We start from the raw sequence: 21,587 nt of genomic DNA on the forward strand, positions 1-21,587 counted from the left end.
CAAATTTACCAATGACTTATTTAATTTGTTGATTCTCCCTTCCCCCTATAAAACCATTTCCTTGTCTTATTTATTAGTTCAATGGTTTTCTTACTTTAAATTTTTTAATCTCTCCCTTGATTTTTAGGATTTCTACAGGAAATTCCCAAGTCTTGGAGATCCTTCAGCAAAGGCTGGCTGGTGGCCTATATGCATCTTGTTGTTTGTGATGTCTTGACTTCTGAGCAAGACAGAGTTGCACAATGTTTTCAGACTTGCCTTCTCTTCCAGAGTAATTGAAGTCATGTGACAAGACTAAAATTAAGAAGACTGTCAATTAAGTGTTCATAGTCCCTGCTTCACTCACCCTCATGGCTGTTGGAACAAATTGCTCACATCTTCCTCTTTGACTGGGGAAAGTCTTCACATGCTTGGGGTAGACACCCCTGTCCTCCAACTCACTGATGGATTTGAGGCCCGTCAGTTTAGCTTGTCTGCCAAGATGGTATTACTCATGTGTGGCCCCTGCACATGATAAAGCTTCTTCCTCCACCCTTCTCTAGTAATATTTTATTCTATTTTTCCCCCAATTACATGTAGAAATACATGTACACATACATGTACACATACATACATCCCCCCCAAGAATTTGAGACCACAGATCTAAAACCATAATTTACCACTTTGACCACTTTTATTTACCATAACAAAACATCTTGAAAGCTAGAGAAACTTTAAGGGGAGAGCCTTGGAAAAACATAACAATATAAGACTTTTTTTTCCAGGAGGCTAGTCGAGTTTCCCTCTCATCCATTAAGGGAAGACTACTTTGCTTCCTCCTCCAAATTTTGGAGTCTCTCTCCCTTTTCCCAACTTGGCACCCTCGACCAAAGAGCCCACAGGTAAGATTGTTAAGCCTCTGTAATGTCTTATTCCTTAACTATAGATATGAGCATCATGAGGGTCTGGGATTACATATTATTTAAACTTTATATCTCCCCTAGGGTCAAGCACAAGGGGCTTCGCACACAGAAGGAACTTAATTATATTTGTGGTATTCTAGTCAAATGGCAAAGCTCCAGGCTCCTCTGATTTCCTGGAGGCAAATATTGATACTGAAGAACTGGTTGAAATCCCAAGTGACTCCACAGAGAATGAAAGAATTGATTGTAAGGATGCTTAACCTGAAGCAGGAGAGTGTCCACTCATGGGTACCATCTTGCTTTTAGAATTTAAATGGCTGTCTGCAGAGTCCCAAATTTTCCTTTAAGTCAACTGGGGCAATGATCTAGAAGATACAGAACAATCTCCATTGCCACAGCCAACTTCTTCTGAAATGAGTAGCATTCTGACTGATTTCATTGCAACTCACTTTTTCTAATCCAACTTCTTCAGGGGACACTTGACAAAGATCTGTGTCCAGAAGCCACTGCTGACTTGTCTCTTTAGGACAGAAGTCATTGAAGGTTGGATAGACCAATTTTGGGAAAAGTCAGGCAGAGGAACCAACCCAGAACTCAGAGTCTTTGATGCACTGGCCACTCAGGAGCAGGAATGGGACAAAGTTCTGTGTAGATTTAGAGCTGTAGAGACTAGCCAGTTTTTAACAGAAATTTCCAAATTAAACTAAGCACTCAAAACAACATCCTCTGCTCTACCAAACTCCAAGTCTCCACATTTGCAATAAGTCAGAGGCAGACATCATCACTTCAATGAATGGGATCAAATATGTAGGAGTGCTCTCGGGACACTTAGTGGAGGATGGCAAGGTTGTGTTTCTTGTAAAGCAGGGCTCGCTTCTTTTCCCGCTCCTTCACGAAAGTCTTTAGCCGGTTGGTAGAAAAAGTCACTGACATTTGCTGGGTATGTTCTAAGCCCTCTTTGGTCAGCCAAGGACACTGAAGACAGCTGGATACACAGGGTCTTCCCCTAAAACATAAAAGGTAAGTTCAGACTCTATCTTTTCAGGTCTAGCTCAAATCCCTTCTTCTCTCTGAAGTTGAAGTTTGGATCCTAATATTTAAAGTTCAATATATGACTTTAGAGTTCCAACCTCTTCATTTTACATATAGGGAAACTAAGTCCAAGAGTACTGACTAAGACTCACTCAAGGTTACATGGACATTAAGTAGCAGAATCTATTAATCAATAAACATTTATTAGGCACCTACTGTGTGCCAGGCACTGCGCTAAACTATGAGGAAACAGAAATAAACAAAAAATGGTCTCTGCCCTTAAGGGGTGCGCAGTCTAATAACTTAGGATGCAAACTGGCTTTCTGACTCTACTAAGGACTAAAATTCGCTACGTTTTCCTCTAGGAAATGTGGGGTGAAGTCAACCACCAGGCTGTTTGAGGTTAGGCCTCAGTGGGTAGCTGCATGTCACCCGGTGCACATTCACAGCAGAATGCAAATTCCTCGAGGACAGAGAAAGTTCCTTTCTTCTTTCTTTGGCATAGATTGGCATAGGTAAGCATTTAATAGAGTGCTTTTGAATGAATCCTCCCCACCCTCAGACTTCTCACAACCCTTTGCCTATATGTATTTAGGTGGGGGACGGTGACATTTTTCACCCCTATCTCCCCATTGCTATCTGTAGGACCCCACATTTAGGAGGTGCTTCATTAATGTTTGTTGGATTGAATTCCTGAGTACATACTGCCTAAATCCTGGGCATAGGGTGCGTTTCAGCCATATGTTGGTTCATGCTACCTCCAGCTACTCAGTCGGGTACTTCTCAACCCTGCCTTTAGACTTGGAGGTTCTCCGGGAACCAAAGGAGTCCAGAGCTCGGAACTGGTGGCAGACCGCCATCTCTGGCCATTCATCTGCCTTATTTCATAGGTTATCAGAACTGGAAGGGATCTTGGAGAACTTCTTTCTTTGGAGATTACCCAGTCCAAACTCAGTTTTGTAGGTGTGGAGGTGAAAGGGGTGAGTTGGCTTCCCCCCAGGATCACAAAGTGGTGGCCTTTCCTGATGTCCTTCTTATACTTCTCTCTTCCACATACCCCAAGTGCCTGCCAAACTAGACATGTTGCTATTCCCTGCAAAATATTGAGCATTCTCCTGCCTCCATGCTTTGGCTCAGGCCATTTACTTTGCCTAAAATGGCTCCCCTGTTAATAAGAGTTTCTCTACGTGCCTTGGACTGCTTTTATTTTCTTATCCTCTCACTAGATACAGTAGGCCAAGGAGCAGAATTTATGTTAAAGGGGACACAATCTTTCTGCTGAATTCTTCTTTAAAACCCAACACAGGGGGCAGCTGAGTAGCTCAGTGGATTGAGAGCCAGGCCTAGAGACGGGAGGTCCTAGGTTCAAATCCGGCCTCAGACACTTCCCAGCTGTGTGACCCTGGGCAAGTCACTTGACCCCCATTGCCTAAAAAAAAAAAAAAAAAAAAAAACCAACACAAATGTTTCCTCCTCCTAGAAGCCTTCTCTGATTTCCCCCTTAGACTTCATACACAGCTTTGTTGGGCTTCTCTGATGATGCATCCCCTCGTTGGGAGTGACGGTTTCTGGTTTGTTCTCACGTCCTCTTACGGTAGCCGCAGGAAGGTGAGGGCTCTTCCAAGGCTAAGAACCTTTTCCCAGAAGGTCTACATGAACGTTTGTGGCTTAAAGGAATGGAATAGTTTCTGAGTAGGAATCCCGGATGTTGGGGGGCTGCTGGTTTTTCTCGGTCCATGGCCATGAGGGGAAAAAAGGAAGCCCTGGGGGGTGGGGGGCGCCTCACCATGGGTTGGCACACAGGGTGCTCTGGAGGAAGGACACGGCTCCTCCCGACAGGCCGGCATAGCATCGGTTCAGCTTAATCTTCCCTTTCCTCAGGCCCTTCTGCAGGTCGCAGGTCACCTCACTGCTCACGGGGTACTCCGCACTCAGCCTGGCCAGGAGAAAGAAGAAAGCCAACACGGGTCGCATTTGTGGCAAAGGAGACACCAGAGACAAGTCAGCTGAAAAGACGGGGTGGATTCTATAAACTCTCCTCCCTCCCTCTCCCCGCTGCCCCCTTGTCAGGCCTTGGCCTGGGGCAGGCCGAATGCGGCTCCCTCCCAGCGTCCCCAGTGAGAGGGGCCCCAGCCTCGGCTTACATGATGAAAGCAGTTACACCGATGGCCCACACGTCTGTCTGGGGGACGGCTCCGTGGCCCTCCAAGAGCTCAGGAGCTGAAGGCAATGGAGTGAAAAAAGACTGATTAAGCCATACTTGTAGTAAGCGCTCAATGATGGAAATTTAAAGATAAAACAAAAAACCAGATGGATGTGTATATGACTTTTTGAGGGGGATCAAGAAAAACTTCTCATAGGATGTGGAGAAAAATCAAGGATTGCAAGGGGCAGAGAGGAGGAAGGACTGCTCTGGGCACGAGGGGCAGACTTGTTAAAGGCATGGCAGGGGAGATGTGGTGCAAGTTTGGGGAACAGCAAGTAGCCAAGTTGGTTAGATTATGGAAGGCATAAAGGGGAATAATGTGAAATAAGCCTGAGAAGGTGGGCTAGGAAAAGATTCTATAAAAGACTTGAAATGCCAGGCTGAGCAATTCACATATTCTCTTGCAGCAAGGGCAGGAGTTCTAAAGGAGAACTTTATTTTCAGTTTTTCCAATTTAACCCCATTCCATCTCATTTACCCATGGTTTCAATGTAGTCTTTGAACTTCTCCGTGGGAAGGACCTTGTCTTGTGTGTAGAACTGAGCATTGCCAAAGTCGAGGATCTTGAGTAAGTTGTACTCAGTAACAACAATATTTTCTGACCTTAGATCTAAATGCAGGATATGGTTGGCGTGGAGGAACTCAGTGGCACTGAGGATCTGCCACAAATAGTCCTTCACTTCCATCTCGGAATAGGATGTTCTAGGAAGGTGAGCACAGTGAAACAAATGTTAATGGATTACGTTTTTATAGTGCTTTAAGGTATCAGTAAGTCTGCCTGAGTAGACTTAAATTTCTGATCCTGTAAAACAAGGGGATTAGCTTAGATGATCTCTAAGGGGTCAACCTATGGGCTAGGATTTTACAACTAACTCTTACCTTACAGGAAATAACCATGTCACTGATTTTTGAATGGAGTTGAATTTGATATGTGATCTGATCACTGATAAATCCAAATCAATCAGGTCAACTTGGTGCACTGGAAAGAATATCAGGCTTGTGTGTGAGGAGACCAGGGTTCTAGACCAAGCCAGGACCCTTACTTAATGAATGATCTAGAGCAAATCAGTTTCCTTCTCTGGGCTTTAATTTTCCCATCTATAAAGTGGGGGGTGGGGTGGGGATTGGACTAGGACTGGGATTCTTCATCTTTTTTTTTGTGTCACTGCCCTTTGGCAGTCTGGCAAAGCTTAATATTGCTCTGTTTTGTTGCCTACATCCATAATTGAAGAGATTGTTAAATTCCACTTGGAAATCAATGAAAGTAAAAATTTAAAAATATATTTTAAAATTTAAAATTAAAAAAAAATGTTTTCCCATCCAAATTCACAGATCTCATCAGTCCGTGGATCGCAGGATAAGAATCTCTGGGTGAGATGGTTTTTTAGGTTCCATCCAGTTCTGCCATTCTTTGAATTTATGAGGAGCTAAATTTAATGGATTTAAAGTCAAATTTTCTATAAGAGGGCTGCTTCCCTGTTCTTAGAAACTTTTCTGGCCAGTGGTAAAGGATGCAGGTTCTACCTTATTTAGCTCAGGCTTACCTTTCAGCCAAGCAGTGAAGTAATTCTGGCCCAGGACAGAACTCCAAGATGAGTACCAGATGTCGGGGGCTGATATAGGCCCCAAAGAGCTGTGCGATGTTGGGGTGGTGGATGGCCTTCAGGACCTCATATTCTCTAAGTGTGGCTAGTTTGTCTTCAGGGTGGTAAGGGATGATTTTTGCTGCCATAACCCGCCCACTGGACTTTTCTCTGCACTGCCGGACAACACTGAAGCGACCCCTGTTAGACCAAAAAATTCTTTGGTGAGGTAAACACTTCTACTCTCTTGCCCCCAACTTTTTAGTTCACACATCTGATGAAGTCATAAAACACCAGCATCTTAAGTTTATTCCTATGGATGATCCCACCCCCACCCCAAGTGAGTTAGCAATAATGACTTATTACAGGATTTCTCATAACTCTGTCTAGTTATCCACTTCCCATCTTATTCTGAACAAAGGGGCCGGTACTTTCAGTTCAAATGAATAGTCTGAACACTTTAAAGCCACTTAACTTGGATGACCATGTCAGATGGGAGGGGAGAAACAAAGACACTGTCCCCATTGTCATAACCTTCAAGATTTATTTTTTTAGGTATGAGATCTATGACTTCTATGAAGCCCACAGTTTAGTTTAAAGTTTTATAGTTCATGAGATTTGCAATCCTATTCTTAGCTTTGCCTTCCAAAGTAATACTATCCAGTCCCACAGACAGACGGGTCTATAGGGTTCTTGGCACAGGGGCCAGAGATGGAGCCCTTTTTCCAGGTACTAGAAAAGAGGAGTGGTTTTATGATGTCAGATAGAAAAACCATAAAACTTGGGAGAAAAGGACCCTATTTCTCATTCTCCTCTGCCTCCGACTTGGTGAGTGGTAGGAATTTGGAGGTAGGGAAAGTGGAGGAGGTCAGAGATGATTCTGAGATTTCAAGTGTGGGTGGCTGAATGGTGTGCCATGAATAGAAACAGGCAAGTCAGTAAAGAGCTTGATTTAGGGGGGGAATGTATTAGAATAGGAGAGCAGAAATATTGAGCTTTGCTTAAATTTTGCTGGCTAAATAACCAGTCCCTATTTCTTTGGCCTAGCTTTTCTTACCTCCGTATTTCCATTTGAAAGGCATAAGTTTGCTGACTTGAGAGAGACTGAGTTTGAATCACTTTCCCATTTTTCTCCTTGGAGGCCCCTGGGAACACATCTGGGATGATGGCTGGCCCTGGAGGACAAAGAGAAGCATGTTGGGCAGAGGCGGATAATTGGTGGCAAAACCCTAGATGCTGGCATGCCCAAGGTTGGGCATCTTCCACCACATTCAGAACCTGGAGAGGGAGGAGTCTCATTCCAGCAAAGCCTGTAGGCCGACAGGTTCCCGAATCCCTACAAGAGCATGTCCGGCTCTCCACCCCTTTTTCTAGCCATGCATACCCAAAGCACTGCCATTCTTACATCAGCTCTCACACAATATGTAATATGACTTATAATAGAAGCCTTCTGCCATGGGCATGTCAAGTGCCTCACACATGCATATGCTAGTCTCGTACTCTCAGTTGAAGCTGAATTCTCTATGGTCAGGGATGGTGGTGCCTCTTTTCGTATTCTCCCTCCTCCCTCTGCCCAAAGCAGGGCTAAGAATAGATATTTAGCAAAGGAATGAATACTAATGAATTCACTAATACAATTTACTTACTAAGAGATATTTTGTAAATGAATGGGAATGAATGGGACTGCAATTGGAAGTGGTAGAGATAGCTTTACTTTTTATTTTCTGCACAGAGTTGGTGACAGCAGGACTGTGGTCTAAAGATGGAGGTTTGTGGAGTGGCGAGCCTCATACTCTCATCAGCCCTCAGATACTTTGCTTTTAGGGACTCAAGTCAAAATAGGGAGATGAGCTTGTACTCTTAAGTTGGCTTATCTTATTAGTGTGCTAAAGACATCCTGTAGGACCCTGGCTTTGAGTAATGGCCTTTCCCCACTTGGACCCCCATCTGTCACTTTGCTTTGTACCTCCCTGATGCACTTCTTATGATGCTTTGTACTATCATTATTTATCAAACATATTGGTTCCTTATGCCCCTGTTGACTGTGAGCACAATGAGGGCATGGACTATATATCATCTAAACCTTTTATGTCTCTCAACATCCCATAGAAACAGCATGTTTGCTGAACTGAATCAAGCATCTTTCCAAAGAAATGCAAAATCAGATGTACTGAGAATAGTGACCAGATGGGCTGTCCTCTGTGCCTGTAATGCACGCCCTCCATACTTCTGCCTCACAGAATCCTTCATTCTTTCTAAATGCAGTTCAAGTACCACCTTTTACAGGATCCTCCAAGTTCCCTCCATCCCTCCCTTGTATTTAATTACCTGTTTTCATTTTGTATTTAATCTGTATGTACTTATATAGGTACATATTGTTTCCTCTGATAGACTATAAATTCCCAGAGGATCAAGATGATTTCATTATTTTTGTTTTTATATCCCTATAACATAGCCCTGTGCCTGGCAAATAGAAGGTGTTTAATAAATGCTTGTTGGTTGATTGCTTGACATGAGAACTAAATAATTATTATCTAGCATCTTTATTTTGCAATTACATAAATTATATAAAACGTTCAGAACACAAGTTGGACAGATAAGGTTGTAAAATCTCTCATATGTAAAAATGTGTGTCTAATATAGTTCTTCAAAAAGCAATATTGTAGGAGTCTAAAAAATGGTTCTTTCGTTCAAAAGGTTGCAAATCATAATAGAGCCTAATCCTGAACTCCCTTTGCTCTCTGCTTACCCATCTGGTTGCAATCGCCAATGTGGATTTGTTCTGAGGAACTGCTGTATGGCCCCATGCCTGCTTTGCTGACACAGGCTGTCCGGAAGGAGTACATCCCGCCGTGAGAGAGATTGTTGGCATAGTAACAGCAGTCAAAGATGTCTGACGCCAGTGTGATCCAGTCTCCACCTGTGTAAGGCATAAGAGGATGGGCTCTTTGGAGCGACTGGTGCAGCACACAGGCTGCCCTTTCTGGCTATTTATGGCCTGCTCAGCAAGGAGGTGGGGGATGAGAAGGTAACATCTTGAAGACTCAATGGCTTGCCCATTTGGTGGGTTTTTTTTGTTTTTGTTTTTTTGATTCTGCTACCTTGTTAACACTCTGAGAGTTTTACCAGATGAAGGCATCTGGGATTTTAATTCTGTCTGTAGCCACATTGTCATTCCTAGGAATGTGATAGTCCCAGGATTAGTCCTGATTCTGATGAGCACACTATAATAGAGACCGGGCTTGAACGCCAGAGCTTAGGGATGGACCTCAAAATGTTAGGCAGATACCCTAAAAGTTATGAATGGGTCTCAAAGCCCTGCTTTAAGCTAGCAAGGGACAGCATCATTCTTGTCATCATTTCATCCTGTAGTTCTATGGCACTTGTAAACTGTGTTTGCATACAGATATATTACATCCTTTGTTCCTCGTACAACCCTGAATTTTGTAGATGGAGACATTGGGAGGTTAAGTGGGGTAAGATGAAGAAGCTCAGAGATAGTAAGTGATTTGTTCACCATCACACAGCTTGTAAGTGGTGAAGCGGAGATTAGGTTTCCTGATTCCTACTTCTGTGTTCTTTCCACTATCAGACACTTCATTTCCTCTTAGGGTTTCCCTTCTCCATGTGCATCAGTCATCAGAGAGCTGAGCCATGTTGTTTTTGCCCCAAGGAGGCTTATCCTTCTCCATGAACTTAATAAAAAACTAGATGTAATTTTAAGGTGGGTGAGATGAGAATGGACCAAAACCCAGCCTCACATTACCTTCCATCTTGCATTGTACGATGTAAGTCACTGGACTGTGGGATTCCACGGGCTTCCAGACCAGGAGCACCCCATTTTCATATATTTCTCCAATGTCCGGGCGTGGTGGAGAGGAGGGAATTTCTGTTTCAGAGTCATAAGGGAAGTTAGGTGTACTCAGATGTAACTAGGACACTGTGATAGGGATTTGTCTTAGGGTGCTGTCTTATGGGGTGGAGACAGTGCAGGGCCAGTGGCCAATCATGAGGTCTAGAGATTGTTGACTGAAATTCTGTCATGGAGAATAAGCACATTAGCCATCCCTCTGCCTCATAGTCCTTCACCATCTGTGTTGGACAGTGCCACCCTGAGGGTTGCTGTCATCTTGGGGCCTAGATCCTTCTACCCTATGACTCCCACTTCCCACTTTCCCTTGCCTTGTTTCTTCCTAGGGGTTAGGGTTTGTAGCTCTGAAGCAGGGACTAGATTCTCTGGGAAATGAGCAGCCTTCTCTCCTCATGCAATTATATTGAGATGGAGTGGGCTATCTTTCCCCCTTTCTCCGACTCAACTGAGTTTCCCCCAGGTACCAGAATCCCTAGTTATGACTTCATAGGTATGTTCTCTTCAGTATCCAGGGTCATTCAGGCTGATGCAAGGGTTCCCACATTCAATCATTTTGTTACCTCCTCCCCATACTGTGATTTACATGAAGCTAGACAGGGCAGATGACAGCACTTTGGAAAGCTTTCAGAGGGAAAATACTCTGTGATGTGGCAGAAAGAGGCTGAAACAAGGGGTAGAATGAAGCCCCTCCTGAACAGTATGTGTGTTCAAGAGTGAAGAACTTCCAACCATTCAAAGGTCCTTAGAATCATTTCACAGGAGAATATCTTAGAGCAAAGGCTTTAGACTTGGGTTGCAGATTTCCCGAGAGTTATTGCAGAGGTGCTAAACATCCACACGTACCCCAAGCATTGGAATTTTTACATTAGCTTTTATAAAATATGCAGTATGACTTAGGATAAATATCTTTGGCACCTCAAATAAATAACATGCCTCATAGATGGATCACTCCTTTTCAAGTGCAGATACATGCTGTTGCTGTTTTCTACTTAGCATCTTTTTGATTTCCTAGGCTAGAATTCTTCTTTGGCCATTCTCCCTCCCTTCCTCCCCCCACCAATATGTTATTTCCTACACTAGCCTATAGACTTCTTGAGGGTAGGGATTGCTTCATTTCTGTGTTTAGATCTCCAGAATTTTGCATAGTGCTTGCTACATGGTAAAGGATTATTAAATGCTTTTCATTAATTCATATTCATTCATTCACTTAAATTTCATTCATTTATTTTAAAATGTTCCTGCAATAAGAGGGATTTTTGTCGTCATGTATTTTCTCAATCGGCAGACACTAACAGTGTCACAATTCCTTTTCATATAAAAAATCCTTCTCCTAGAAAAGTCTGGGAACCAAGAGAGGATAGAGAGCTAACACTGACCTGCTTTCCTAATGATGCCAATTGTAGATGCCATCCCCAAGGAATTGCTCACGGTACACTTGTAAACACCTAGGTCTTCCTCGGTGACTACCAGTATGGTCAGAAGCTGGAAGTTTTTGAGTGTAGAGGAGATGAGTAGCCTGCCACTGGTTTGAATGGAGATCCCATCTATGAAGGAGAGAGAACCAAAGGCCTGAGTCTGGGAAGCGGATCTGAGAGTAGGTCCAAAAAGGGATTATAGGGCCAGCTAGGTAGTATAGTAGATAAGAGTGCCAGGCTTGGAATCAGGAGGACCTGGGTTCAAATATGGCCTCCAACTATGTGACCCTGGGTCACTTAACCACAAATGCATAGTCCTTGCTGCTCTTCTGTCTTAGAACTGATATTAAGACTGAAGATCAGAGTTTTAAAAATATGTAAATAAATTTAAAAAAAGAACAAGGCTTATAATAAACAGTTCTTTGGGACCCTGTGGCATTTCCTGCTTGTGGGTTGTGTAAAAAGGAATTCTTTAGTTTCTTTAACAGGGGACCTAGAGGTCCTCTTACCATAGAGATATGTAGGGATTAACCAGCCCACAGTGACAGGAAGTAGGAACTGGGGAACACCCTGATGAGCCAGCGTCAGTTGCAGGTGGTCAGTTGCTGACAGGAGAGGCAGTTGGTGACAGTTGGTGGGTAAGTTGTGGACAGTCAGGGCTGGCAGTTGCAGGGAAGGTGGCTGCTGGGCATGAGTTAGTTGTTGGGGGTTGGTTGCTGGTAGTGTGGGTTGGCGTTTAGTTGCTGGGATATAAGGCAGGCCTGAGCTTATCAAGAGGGCTTTTGGCTTTAGGCTTTAAAGGTTTTTTCGCCTCTGGGTTCTCTAGAGTGCAGGAGGTCTGTCTCATAGGCAAGGATCTGCTGTCAGTTGGCTACTGACAGTTGGGCTGCTATAGAAAACTGATTGAAGGAGAGTGAGTGAGTGGTGGCTGTCTATTATTTTAGGGGTTAGGTAGTGAATAATTTATAGATACAGTAGAATAGATAGGCCTGGTGTGCCAGGCAGAAGAACCTGTCCTGAGAAGACACAGTTTTAGGAGAGATACTTTTAGGAAATTCCAGGTAGTTATTAGGAATTTTAGGTATATTTATAGTGTATAAAATTAATGATCTCTCTTTCCTCTTTTCTATCTTTCCCTCCTTTACTCTATTCTTTTATTATCTTTATTTAAATTAAGCTAAATTGTTAATTGTTAAAAACTGCTAGAAGTTTTCTTTTCTCTGGCTTAAAGGGACAATATTAATTTACAACTCTATTATATTCTCATTAAAATTTAAATTATTAAAAGCTGTTCTCTTATTTTTTAAAAACCCCTAATTTTAACCCTTACATTTAATTGGCAACCCTGACGTGACACTCGAACCCACAATCTTCTGAACATTTCCCTCACTTTTTACTGAAACTATCCCAAAATCAAGTTCCTAGCAGTTAATTCTGTTATAGCTGTTGATCCTTTATAGCACCATTTACTGACAGAAAGGAGAACTGCAAACAAAATTAACAATTAGATTAACTATGATTCTGAGTAGTCTGGTTCAAGTTATGATGCCGTTTCTTGTCTGTCTAAAATGGCCTATTGTCCAACAGAATATTACACCAGAATTATTCCAGATGTACAGATTACACCAGAATATTCCTAAATGTACTTATACTGATAGGAGGCCTGGCATTCTACCTGTTCCTCTTCAGGAAGAAACAAAACGATAATAGTTTTGCTGAACTAAAAGCTCACCTTGAAGAAAAACTGGAAAATAACTTGAGTGACCTTAAGAAGCTGGAGGAAAGTTTGGGGAATTTCAAGACATATAAAAAGGATTGAGAAAAGTTTGAAAAATCCTCAGAGTAAGAAGAGAGATTTATCTCTCAACACTCCCTCATCATTAGAGCCAGCTCAGACTCTGTCCAGTCCTGCTCCATGCAATTCTGCTCATACTAAAACCACCTCAACTCTTCCTCGTCCTGTTCCAACTATCTCTAAATCTACCCAAACTCCTCCCACTCGATCTATTTCCCCAACTACATCCATTACCTGTTCTATGGCAACTCAAATAAAAAAACAAGAGGCAGAAACCAAAAATAATTCATTTACAGGCCTATTCCCTTTAAAAGAAATACCCACCTTTGATAAGAGTAAAGATGTAATTTCACTAAGGCATCATACACCATTCACCCCCCCAAGATATTGAGAGATTCAAGCAAAATATTATTTCTTTTGAGGATGATCCAATTGTGATTATTAAAAAGCTAGAGAGCATTTTTTGCACATATAATTTTGGATGAATGGATATTGAAAATTTGCTCTAAGTTTTTTTTGACAGAATGAGAGAAAAATAAAACCGTTTCTCTTGTCAATCAGGCCAGGGGAAGAAGAACAGTTCATTGGCCTCCACAAGACTCAAAATGGAATCCCAACAATGAGCAAGATTACACAAGACTATGCTAGGTTAGAGAGGCATTATTAACCAGAGTGAGAGCTTGCTCTTATAGGCATGGTACATGGACAAAATTTGAGAGTCTTAAACAAAACCCTGATGAAAATCCATCCCAATTTATTTATTGAGCTGGGAGGTAGATATATAGATTTGGATCTTGTCAGAGAAAGGGATGTCAGACAAATAAGGAGACAGTTTGTTAAAAACTGTTGTAAAGTAGTCAGAGATTATTTTAAGACCAATTATCTGAATTGGGCTAGTATGGACCTTGAAGAATTCAGGAGAGTAGCAGTTTATGTATTTAATGGCCATGAAAAGAAAGATGAGGAGAATAGTGACTTAATAGAGACATTAAGGAGAGAAATTAAAAGTTTAAAGGAGGAAATTGAAAGAGAAAAAGCAAATCAAATAGTAGCCATAGCCTATTTGCAAGAATACACAAATCAAACACCAATGTGTTACTTCTGTGGGAAAAGGGAGTCATGTAATGTTAAACTGTAGAAACTGATAGAAAAAATAACAACAATAGAAACGGATTTAGAAATACTAATTCAAATGAGGCAAATGATAATTTACAGCAATATATCTGAAATGAGGCTTGTCCACACTATACTCAGAGTGGAAATCCCCCTTAACAAGAGGAACCCCAGAGAAATGGCCAAGGACCTTTATGAAGGTCAGAGAGGGGAGAAAGGACTCTGGAATCAGAGAATGAAACCTTTGATTTCCCAGACACTGATATCTTAACACCAGTTATCCCAGTCCATTCTCCCCTGCATAGTAATGAACCTCATGTAACCTTGAAAATTGGGGATACTTATTATGATTGCCTCTTAGACACTGGAGCTTCCAGATACTGCTGCAAAACTCACTATCTTAGAATTAATTTTAACTTTTTAAGCCTTTTTCTCCTGCATACACATCATTGCTAGGGGGAAATAACTTCTATTGCTTTCTAGAATTGGGATTTACAACTTTGAGAATCCGGAGCTGAAGTACAAGCAGGACCTATGGACTTTTCCCTTCATGATCTTAACCCAGGAGACAAAGTATATATAAAGAACTTTCAGCACACGGGGGCAACTCAGCCAGCCTGGGAAGGTTCATTTCAAGTACTGTTAACCCCTCCAACAACTATAAAAATTAGAGAAAAAACTTTGTGGATACAATCCTCTCATGTAAAACAAATACTTTCCATCAAAACTGATTGACTGTATCCTGTCACATATATTGAAGATAAAACTACAGAGACAATTAGACACTATTTTCACTGACCCTGAACTCCAGGATTTTTATTTTTAGGATATTTGATTTTTCCTTGTACTTGAAGTACATGATACCAGTATTAATAATTTTTTAAATTTTGCAATAGAATGAGTTTAGACATCCATTAGCCAGTGGGTAAGTGTATAATTTATATTATATCATAGAATTTATATTTTGTTTTAAATATGTGTACTGGCATGTATTCTGTTGAGAAATGGTTATTATTATACTTTTATAGGACTATAGAGAAAAGTTAAAATAAGTAAATGATAAGTGTTGCAAAGCGTTATAAGTGTTGGTCAACATCCACCTCAGGGGGATTGATCGTGTACTTTTTTATGCATTATCTGTTAGATTGTATACTTTTTTATGTAGTTTCTGTTAGATTTAAATTGATATCCCTAGAGTATAATTTTTGTAAATTCCAAGATTTAGGATTGTATTATTTGTAATTGTAATTGGGAATTGTATTTTATAAAATCCAAGATTTGAAATCTTTTGAGAGTAAGTTTAGGATTTGTTAGCTCCCTGAATCAAGAAAAGTAAACTGTTTTAAGAAGACACCATAAAGAAATCTACACTGCATTGGAAGATCTAAAGTGAACTGTGGGAAATATTGATTGAACTGAAGGAGGGGTTGAGTGCATTTAATGAATGTAAATTTCTTATGTTAAAGGGGATTGCCCCCTAATTGGCTTTTTGTCAATGTGCCTGCCTACCATTGGTTTTGCTTTTTTTCTCTTTTATTTCCCTTTTCTTTATTATTATTTTAGTTTTCTATTAGTTAGTGTAATATTATAAGCACCTTTAACAAGAAGATTTTTAGAAGTATAAGTTAGATAGGTTAACTGATCCATTGGGGAGACTAGCCTCCCAAAGGGTCATAGAGGGGATTGTAAAAAAGAATTCTTTAATTTCTTTAATTTAACAGGGGATCAGGAGGTCCTCTTACCATAGAGATGTGTAGGGATTAACCAGCCCACAGTGACAGGAAGTAGGAACTGGGGGCCCCCCTGCTGAGCCAGCGTCAGTTGGAGGTGGTCAGTTGCTGACAGTTAGAAGAGGCAGTTGGTGACAGTTAGTGGGTGAGTTGCAGACAGGGAAGGCTGGAAGTTGCAGGGAAGGTGGCTGCTGGGCATGAGTTAGTTGTTGGGGGTTGGCTGCTGGTAGTGTGGGTTGGCATTTAGTTGCTGGAGGGTTTTTTGCCTCTGGGCTCTCTAGAGAGTAGGAGGTCTGTCTCATAGGCAAGGATCTGCTGTCAGTTGGCTACTGACAGTTGGGCTGCTATAGAAACCTGATTAAAGGAGTGAGTGAGTTGTGGCTATCCATTATTTTGTCCAGTTAGGGAGTTAGTGAATAATTTATAGATAGAGTAGATAGGCCTGGTGTGCCAGGCAGAAGAACCTGTCCTGAGAACGCTGTTAGAGATAGTTTTAGGAAATTTTAGGTAGTTATTAGGAATTTTAGGTATATTTACAGGGTATAAGATTAGTAATCTCTCTTTCCTCTTTTCTATCTTTCCCTCTTTTACTATATTCTTTTACTATCTCTTTTAATTAAACTAATTGTTAATTGTTAAAAGCTGCCAGAAGTTTTCTTTTCTCTGGCTTAAAGGGATAATATTAATTTACAACTCTACTATATTCTCATTAAAACTTAAATTATTAAAAGTTGCTCTCTTATTTTGTCAAAATCCCTCGTTTTAACCCTTACAATTGAAAGATGCTGATCTTATATCTCATTGATCAAATTTTGTTCCCATGAGTAGGGTTTATGGTAGAATCTAATGGTTGGCATACCAGCTTGGCATTTAGAATGGAATGACAGTCAGTGGGAAGAATATTGGGCAGGGAGCTAGGTGACATAGGCTTTTGTTCTGGTTCTTTCACAAGCCAGCTGTGTGATCTTGGGTAAATTATATAATCTTCCTGAATCTCAGTTTCCTTATCTGTAAAGTGACCAAGTGGTCTCTAAGTTCTGGTAGTCTGTATTTGATGGTTCCTTCTAGCTCTAACATTTTGTGATTCCTAAGCATTACCATCTCTTGGCTCTACCTTTAATGCAAGGATTAGGCTGTTTGGTGAATCCCATCTCCCCAGAGTCAGGGTAGTACCATCACCTTTAAACCACTCAGTCTGTGGAGCTGGGTGAGCAGAAACTTGGCAGGAGAGTGTAACAGACTGGCCCAGGATGACAGCCTCATCTGTGAGCTCCTTTACAAATAGAGGTGCTGAGGAGAGACAGACAAATAAACACATACACATGTTATTTTAGGGAGACGGACCAAAGTCTTTAAAGACAAGGCTGACTGAAGTGATCCTAAGTTTGAAAAGGGGAGAACAATACAATAGAATACAGTATAGACATTAAGTGTCTGCTGTGTGTAGAGCCCAGTGCTAGGCACCAAAAAGCAAAGATTGGATAGATACTATTCCTGCCCTCCAGGAGCTCATGGCCTTGTAGAGGGATAATATACCAACACAGAGCTAAACAGTGTTATGTGGTAGAGTACTCCGGAGAGGGGCAAACAAAGGGCTTTGTAGTTTCCCAGAGGAACACAGGGAATAATGGCAAATAAGTTGGAAAGTTAGGCTAAGATCAGACTTTGGAGAGCTGTTAAGTGCTCACAGATATATTCCCTTTCAGCCAGGCATGGTCTGACGTTGCAAAGCTCATTTCTTCCCCTGGGCACTGTACTCTGGTGCTGTTCTTTTAACCTGAGTGTGTCCCTCCCTCTTCTTCAGTCCCCCCACCCCTAGCCTTCAAAGCTCAGTTCAGGCCCCATCTTCTCAGTTAAACCTTCCTTGACTACAGTGGTCTTCTGCTGCACTGGCACTTTGGGCCTTTTTTTTTTTTTTTAGTAGAAGTATGCTCCTATCTTGTATTTTTTTGGCATGATGATGTCCCCAGTACTATTGGCCTTTTAAATAACTTTTTAAAAGAGCTACTTTCTTCTAAAACTACATATGGATGGCTTTTACCTGACCTCACCTGAGGTTTCCTTCTTTTTGTCCCAATCATCATCATTTGTTTTGAAATCAATAAAAATGCATTTGGTAATTCTAAAAACAATACAAAACCAAACCAAAAAACTCAAACCCCCACAGAGGACATAGTTTTGTATTAATGGTTAACTTTCTTCTCTCCCCGGTTGGACTGTGATTTCCTCAAGGACAGAAACTGGATCTTGACTGACTGACTGACTGACTGACTGACAAGAGTCCCTGCCCCTACTTTCCTAGCCCTATATGTAGTAGGGAATAACTCAAGGGTTCACACAGAAAGAAACAGATCATTCTCAGTGCTGGGCTACCCCATGAGGCTTATAACCTCCAATTTATATGGAGTTTTAAAAAAGATCCTATTAGGGCAAGAGGTGAGAAATGAGACACGTTTCAGTGTGACTTGTCTTCTGGCTATAAATGAGATGGCAATATTTAGAAGAAAGGATGTGAGCTATTTCTCCAGAGTTCTTTGTGCTCACCAACATCACTACTACTGATGCCTGGAATGGTTTCACCTAAGAATGTTCCACTGGAGTCTGGGGCAGTGGTTTACATAGAGATTGGGAAACCTCCAAGGGTTATCCAGTGGCCTTTTGGGGCAAGATAGCTCTGGGAAAGGGGGTTAAGAGGCTGACCAATTCACACTGAGGAGATTGGAACTGATTTTAGAGCTTTTCCTGAGAACAGATGGAGGGAGGAAGATGATGATGTCTAGGGATCTTTCCAGGACAGACATTTTTTTCAAAGGCTTACTTTCTTACGTTGGATGCTGCTTAGCTCCATATATTACTATAGAATATTGAGCAATTTGCACAGGAAGACAAGCAAGTCTCAGCTTGGCCTTTTGCTAGCTAAATGGCCTTGAGCGAGTTGCATAACCTCTTTGAGCCTCAGTTTATTAATCTATAAAACAGGAAATACATCACACTACTGTCCTTATAGGATGGTGATGGCAGACCTATGACACGTGTGTCAGCATTGACACATGTAGCCATTTTTGATGACATGTGGCAAGTATGGGGCTGTGTGCCAAGGATGAAACATTTGCTGTAGTGTAGTGTAGACCCTCTGTGCACTATAGATGACAATTCTACCTACATTAATTTACCTATTTTGGTTTATTAAATACAGTTATATATTACAATTATACATTTTTGTTAAACTATAAATATCACAAAATTATGTTTTTTTCTCAAAGTGACACACCATCCGAGTTATGCTCGTTTTTTTGGCAAATATTGACACACCAAGCTCAAAAGGTTGCCCATCTCTGTTATAGGGCTATTTTTTACTTTGTAAATCTTGAAACACTGTGGAAGGAGCAGCTAGATAGCACAGTAGATAGAACATCAAGCTTGGCGTCAGGAGGACCTGGTTCATATGTGGCCTCAGACACTTCCTAGCTGTGTAAGTAACCCTAGGCAAGTTACTTAACCCTGATTGGTTAGGCCTTTGCTGCTCTTCTGTCTTAGAATTGATACTAAGAGAGAAGGTAAGAGTTTTAAGAAAACTCAACACCAAACTAGTTTTTCTTCCATGTCATATTATTATTATTATTATTATTGTTGTTGTTGTTGTTGTTGTTGTTGTTGCTGTTATTGTTGTTATTGTTGTCCTTGAAGCCATTCCATAGTAGATGCTCAATACAGACTTGAGTGATCAATTGAAAAAAAAAATGGGACAGGGAGAGAGAAATCCCTAAGTGACCTAAACACACACCTCTGTCTTTGGTTTTCATTCCTGAGAGTCTGAATGATGACAATCCTGATTTCTTCTTAAAAGCCTCTTCTTCCTCCAGAACTGCCGGAAGAAAAGAGAGGAAAGGAACTCATCAGTTACCCAGAGCAGTGGGCTAAATTACCACAGATCCTATTTGCTTCTCCACTTTTCCCCCCTGCGTTTGTTCTCAATACCTGGCATCCCCTTTCTCTTATTTACCCTTGTTGAAGTTTTCCCAGCCTTTAAAACTCAACCAAAGAATCTCATCTTCTAAGAATCCTTCCCTGAGTTTCCTTGTCTGGAAGAGCCTTCCCACAGGATTTAACTTAGCCCTACTTTGGGAATTATTTATTAGACCTTTGTTTCTTTTCATTGACTTGTTATTCATTTGGATAAATGACCAACTAGTATGCTTTGGATGACAATTTGGTGGGAGACTGAATAAGACTCAAGGAACTGGGAACTCAGTTTGAGAACTCTGAAGAAAATCTGGTTTTATTAAATAGGGATCATATGACCTTAGACAAGTCATTTTCCTTCTCTGGATCTCAGTTTCCTTATCTGTAAGAAAGATGATCTTTAAGGTTGCTTTCAATCCTGAATCCTATAGATTTAATTAAAAATTTTTAACATGCTTGCAAAGTTTTAAAATCCTCTCCTTTGACCCAGAAGTTTAGGCCTACATTTGCCATACAACTATGTCTTATAATTTAGATCTGGTTGCATTCCAAAAAGGCACATTTGGTGATAAGACAAGGGCTGGGGAGGATCTCGAGAGGCTACTGAGCTCATCTGTCTGTCTCTGAGCAGGAATAAACTCAGATACTCCTAGAGAAAGAGCTTCCTGTACTCTAGAGAAGAAGTGGCCTTGAAGGATGTCATATGGAAACAAGTCCTATTTTTCTACCTTTATGTATGGAAACCTCCTCTAATGTGCTCTGCTGGAGTGTTATTGTAGCCTGTCAGCAGAGAACAACTTCTAGCAGGTCATACAAAGCTCTGAAGACTTTGGATACCAGCCAGGAGATGGACTGTTTGTCTGATGAGGAGCAGCCTAACTAAATGGGAGTACTCAGCTCAACAGTAGACTAAGGAGCTGGGAGGGCCCTGGGGAGTTCTCTGATCGAAACATTTATTTTCTAGATGAGGAAACTGAGGCCCTGAGGTCATGTAGATAGTAAGTGGCAGAGCCAGGCATCTAACCCTTCACCCTCAAATCAGACTTCCTCCACTGCACCAGCCCATTGAGGACACTGAATCTGGTGGGAATTTGGGGATGTGGCTCTTCAGTGTGAATGTTTAATGATAGCAAAAATGAACAGAATCTATTGTTACTCTACTCCATGTTGTAGATTTGGTGATGTTGCCCAATTTTAGCATCACTGATACCTTATTATGCCTTAATCTAAATTAAGCACTCTCAAGTGACTATTAAGGAAATGTGGCCTCAGATACTCCTACCTGGATGACCCTGAGCAAGTCTCTTAACCCCCATTGCCTAGCCCTTACTGCTTTTCTGCCTTGGAACCAATATACAGAATTGATTCTAAAATGGAAGGTAAGGGTTTTTTTTCTTTTAAAAGAGCCTATTAGGGCAAGAGATGAGAAATGAAATATATTTCAATGTGATTTTTGTCTTCTGGCTATAAATGAGATGGTAATATTTGCACTAATAACCTCTTAGGGATGGCTAGAGGAAAGTGCTTTGAGGGGCTATCTAAATGGATATTTGTTAGGATGTGAGCTATTTCTCCAGAGTTCTTTATGCTCATCAATATTGCTACTACTGATGCCTGGAACAGTTTCACCTAAGAATGTTCCACTGGAGTCTGGGGCAGTGGATCTTAATAATTGTCATTTGTATGGAGCTTTAAACTTGGCAAAGTGGTTTACATAGATTCTCTTATTTGAGCCTCACAGCAACTCTGTGAGACAGATATTCCAGTCTCATGTCCCCAGCTACCCACTGGGCATGCATGGATATCTCACTGTCAACTCAAACTTATCATATCCAAAATGGAATTCATCGTTTTCCTTCTAAAACCTTCCCCTCCTCCCAGTCTCTCTATTTCTATTGATAAAATTGAGTAACATCAATGAAACTTCTATGATTCTCCCCTCTCTCATTGCCCTGGTAGTCCTCTTTCTCCTCCTCC

General features: G+C 41.2%; 1 protein-coding gene across 1 annotated transcript in view; it reads right to left on the minus strand.

Moving 5' to 3' along the window:
* Window positions 1-654: 654 nt before the first annotated feature.
* The window catches only part of OBSCN (obscurin, cytoskeletal calmodulin and titin-interacting RhoGEF), a 301,647-nt gene continuing 280,714 nt past the window's right edge, over window positions 655-21,587 (minus strand). Inside the window, exons 94-104 of the mRNA XM_044676976.1 lie at window positions 19,430-19,497; window positions 16,827-16,917; window positions 10,971-11,138; window positions 9,490-9,612; window positions 8,473-8,643; window positions 6,781-6,868; window positions 5,685-5,924; window positions 4,619-4,842; window positions 4,079-4,154; window positions 3,721-3,870; window positions 655-1,908 (exon numbers count right to left, since the gene is read on the minus strand). Coding sequence (XP_044532911.1) covers window positions 1,731-1,908; window positions 3,721-3,870; window positions 4,079-4,154; window positions 4,619-4,842; window positions 5,685-5,924; window positions 6,781-6,868; window positions 8,473-8,643; window positions 9,490-9,612; window positions 10,971-11,138; window positions 16,827-16,917; window positions 19,430-19,497 — 1,577 coding nt within the window. The 3' untranslated portion in view covers window positions 655-1,730. The remainder of the gene's footprint in view (window positions 1,909-3,720; window positions 3,871-4,078; window positions 4,155-4,618; window positions 4,843-5,684; window positions 5,925-6,780; window positions 6,869-8,472; window positions 8,644-9,489; window positions 9,613-10,970; window positions 11,139-16,826; window positions 16,918-19,429; window positions 19,498-21,587) is intronic.

This window comes from Gracilinanus agilis, chromosome 1 (assembly GCF_016433145.1).
Source record: "Gracilinanus agilis isolate LMUSP501 chromosome 1, AgileGrace, whole genome shotgun sequence".
Lineage (NCBI taxonomy): Eukaryota > Metazoa > Chordata > Mammalia > Didelphimorphia > Didelphidae > Gracilinanus > Gracilinanus agilis.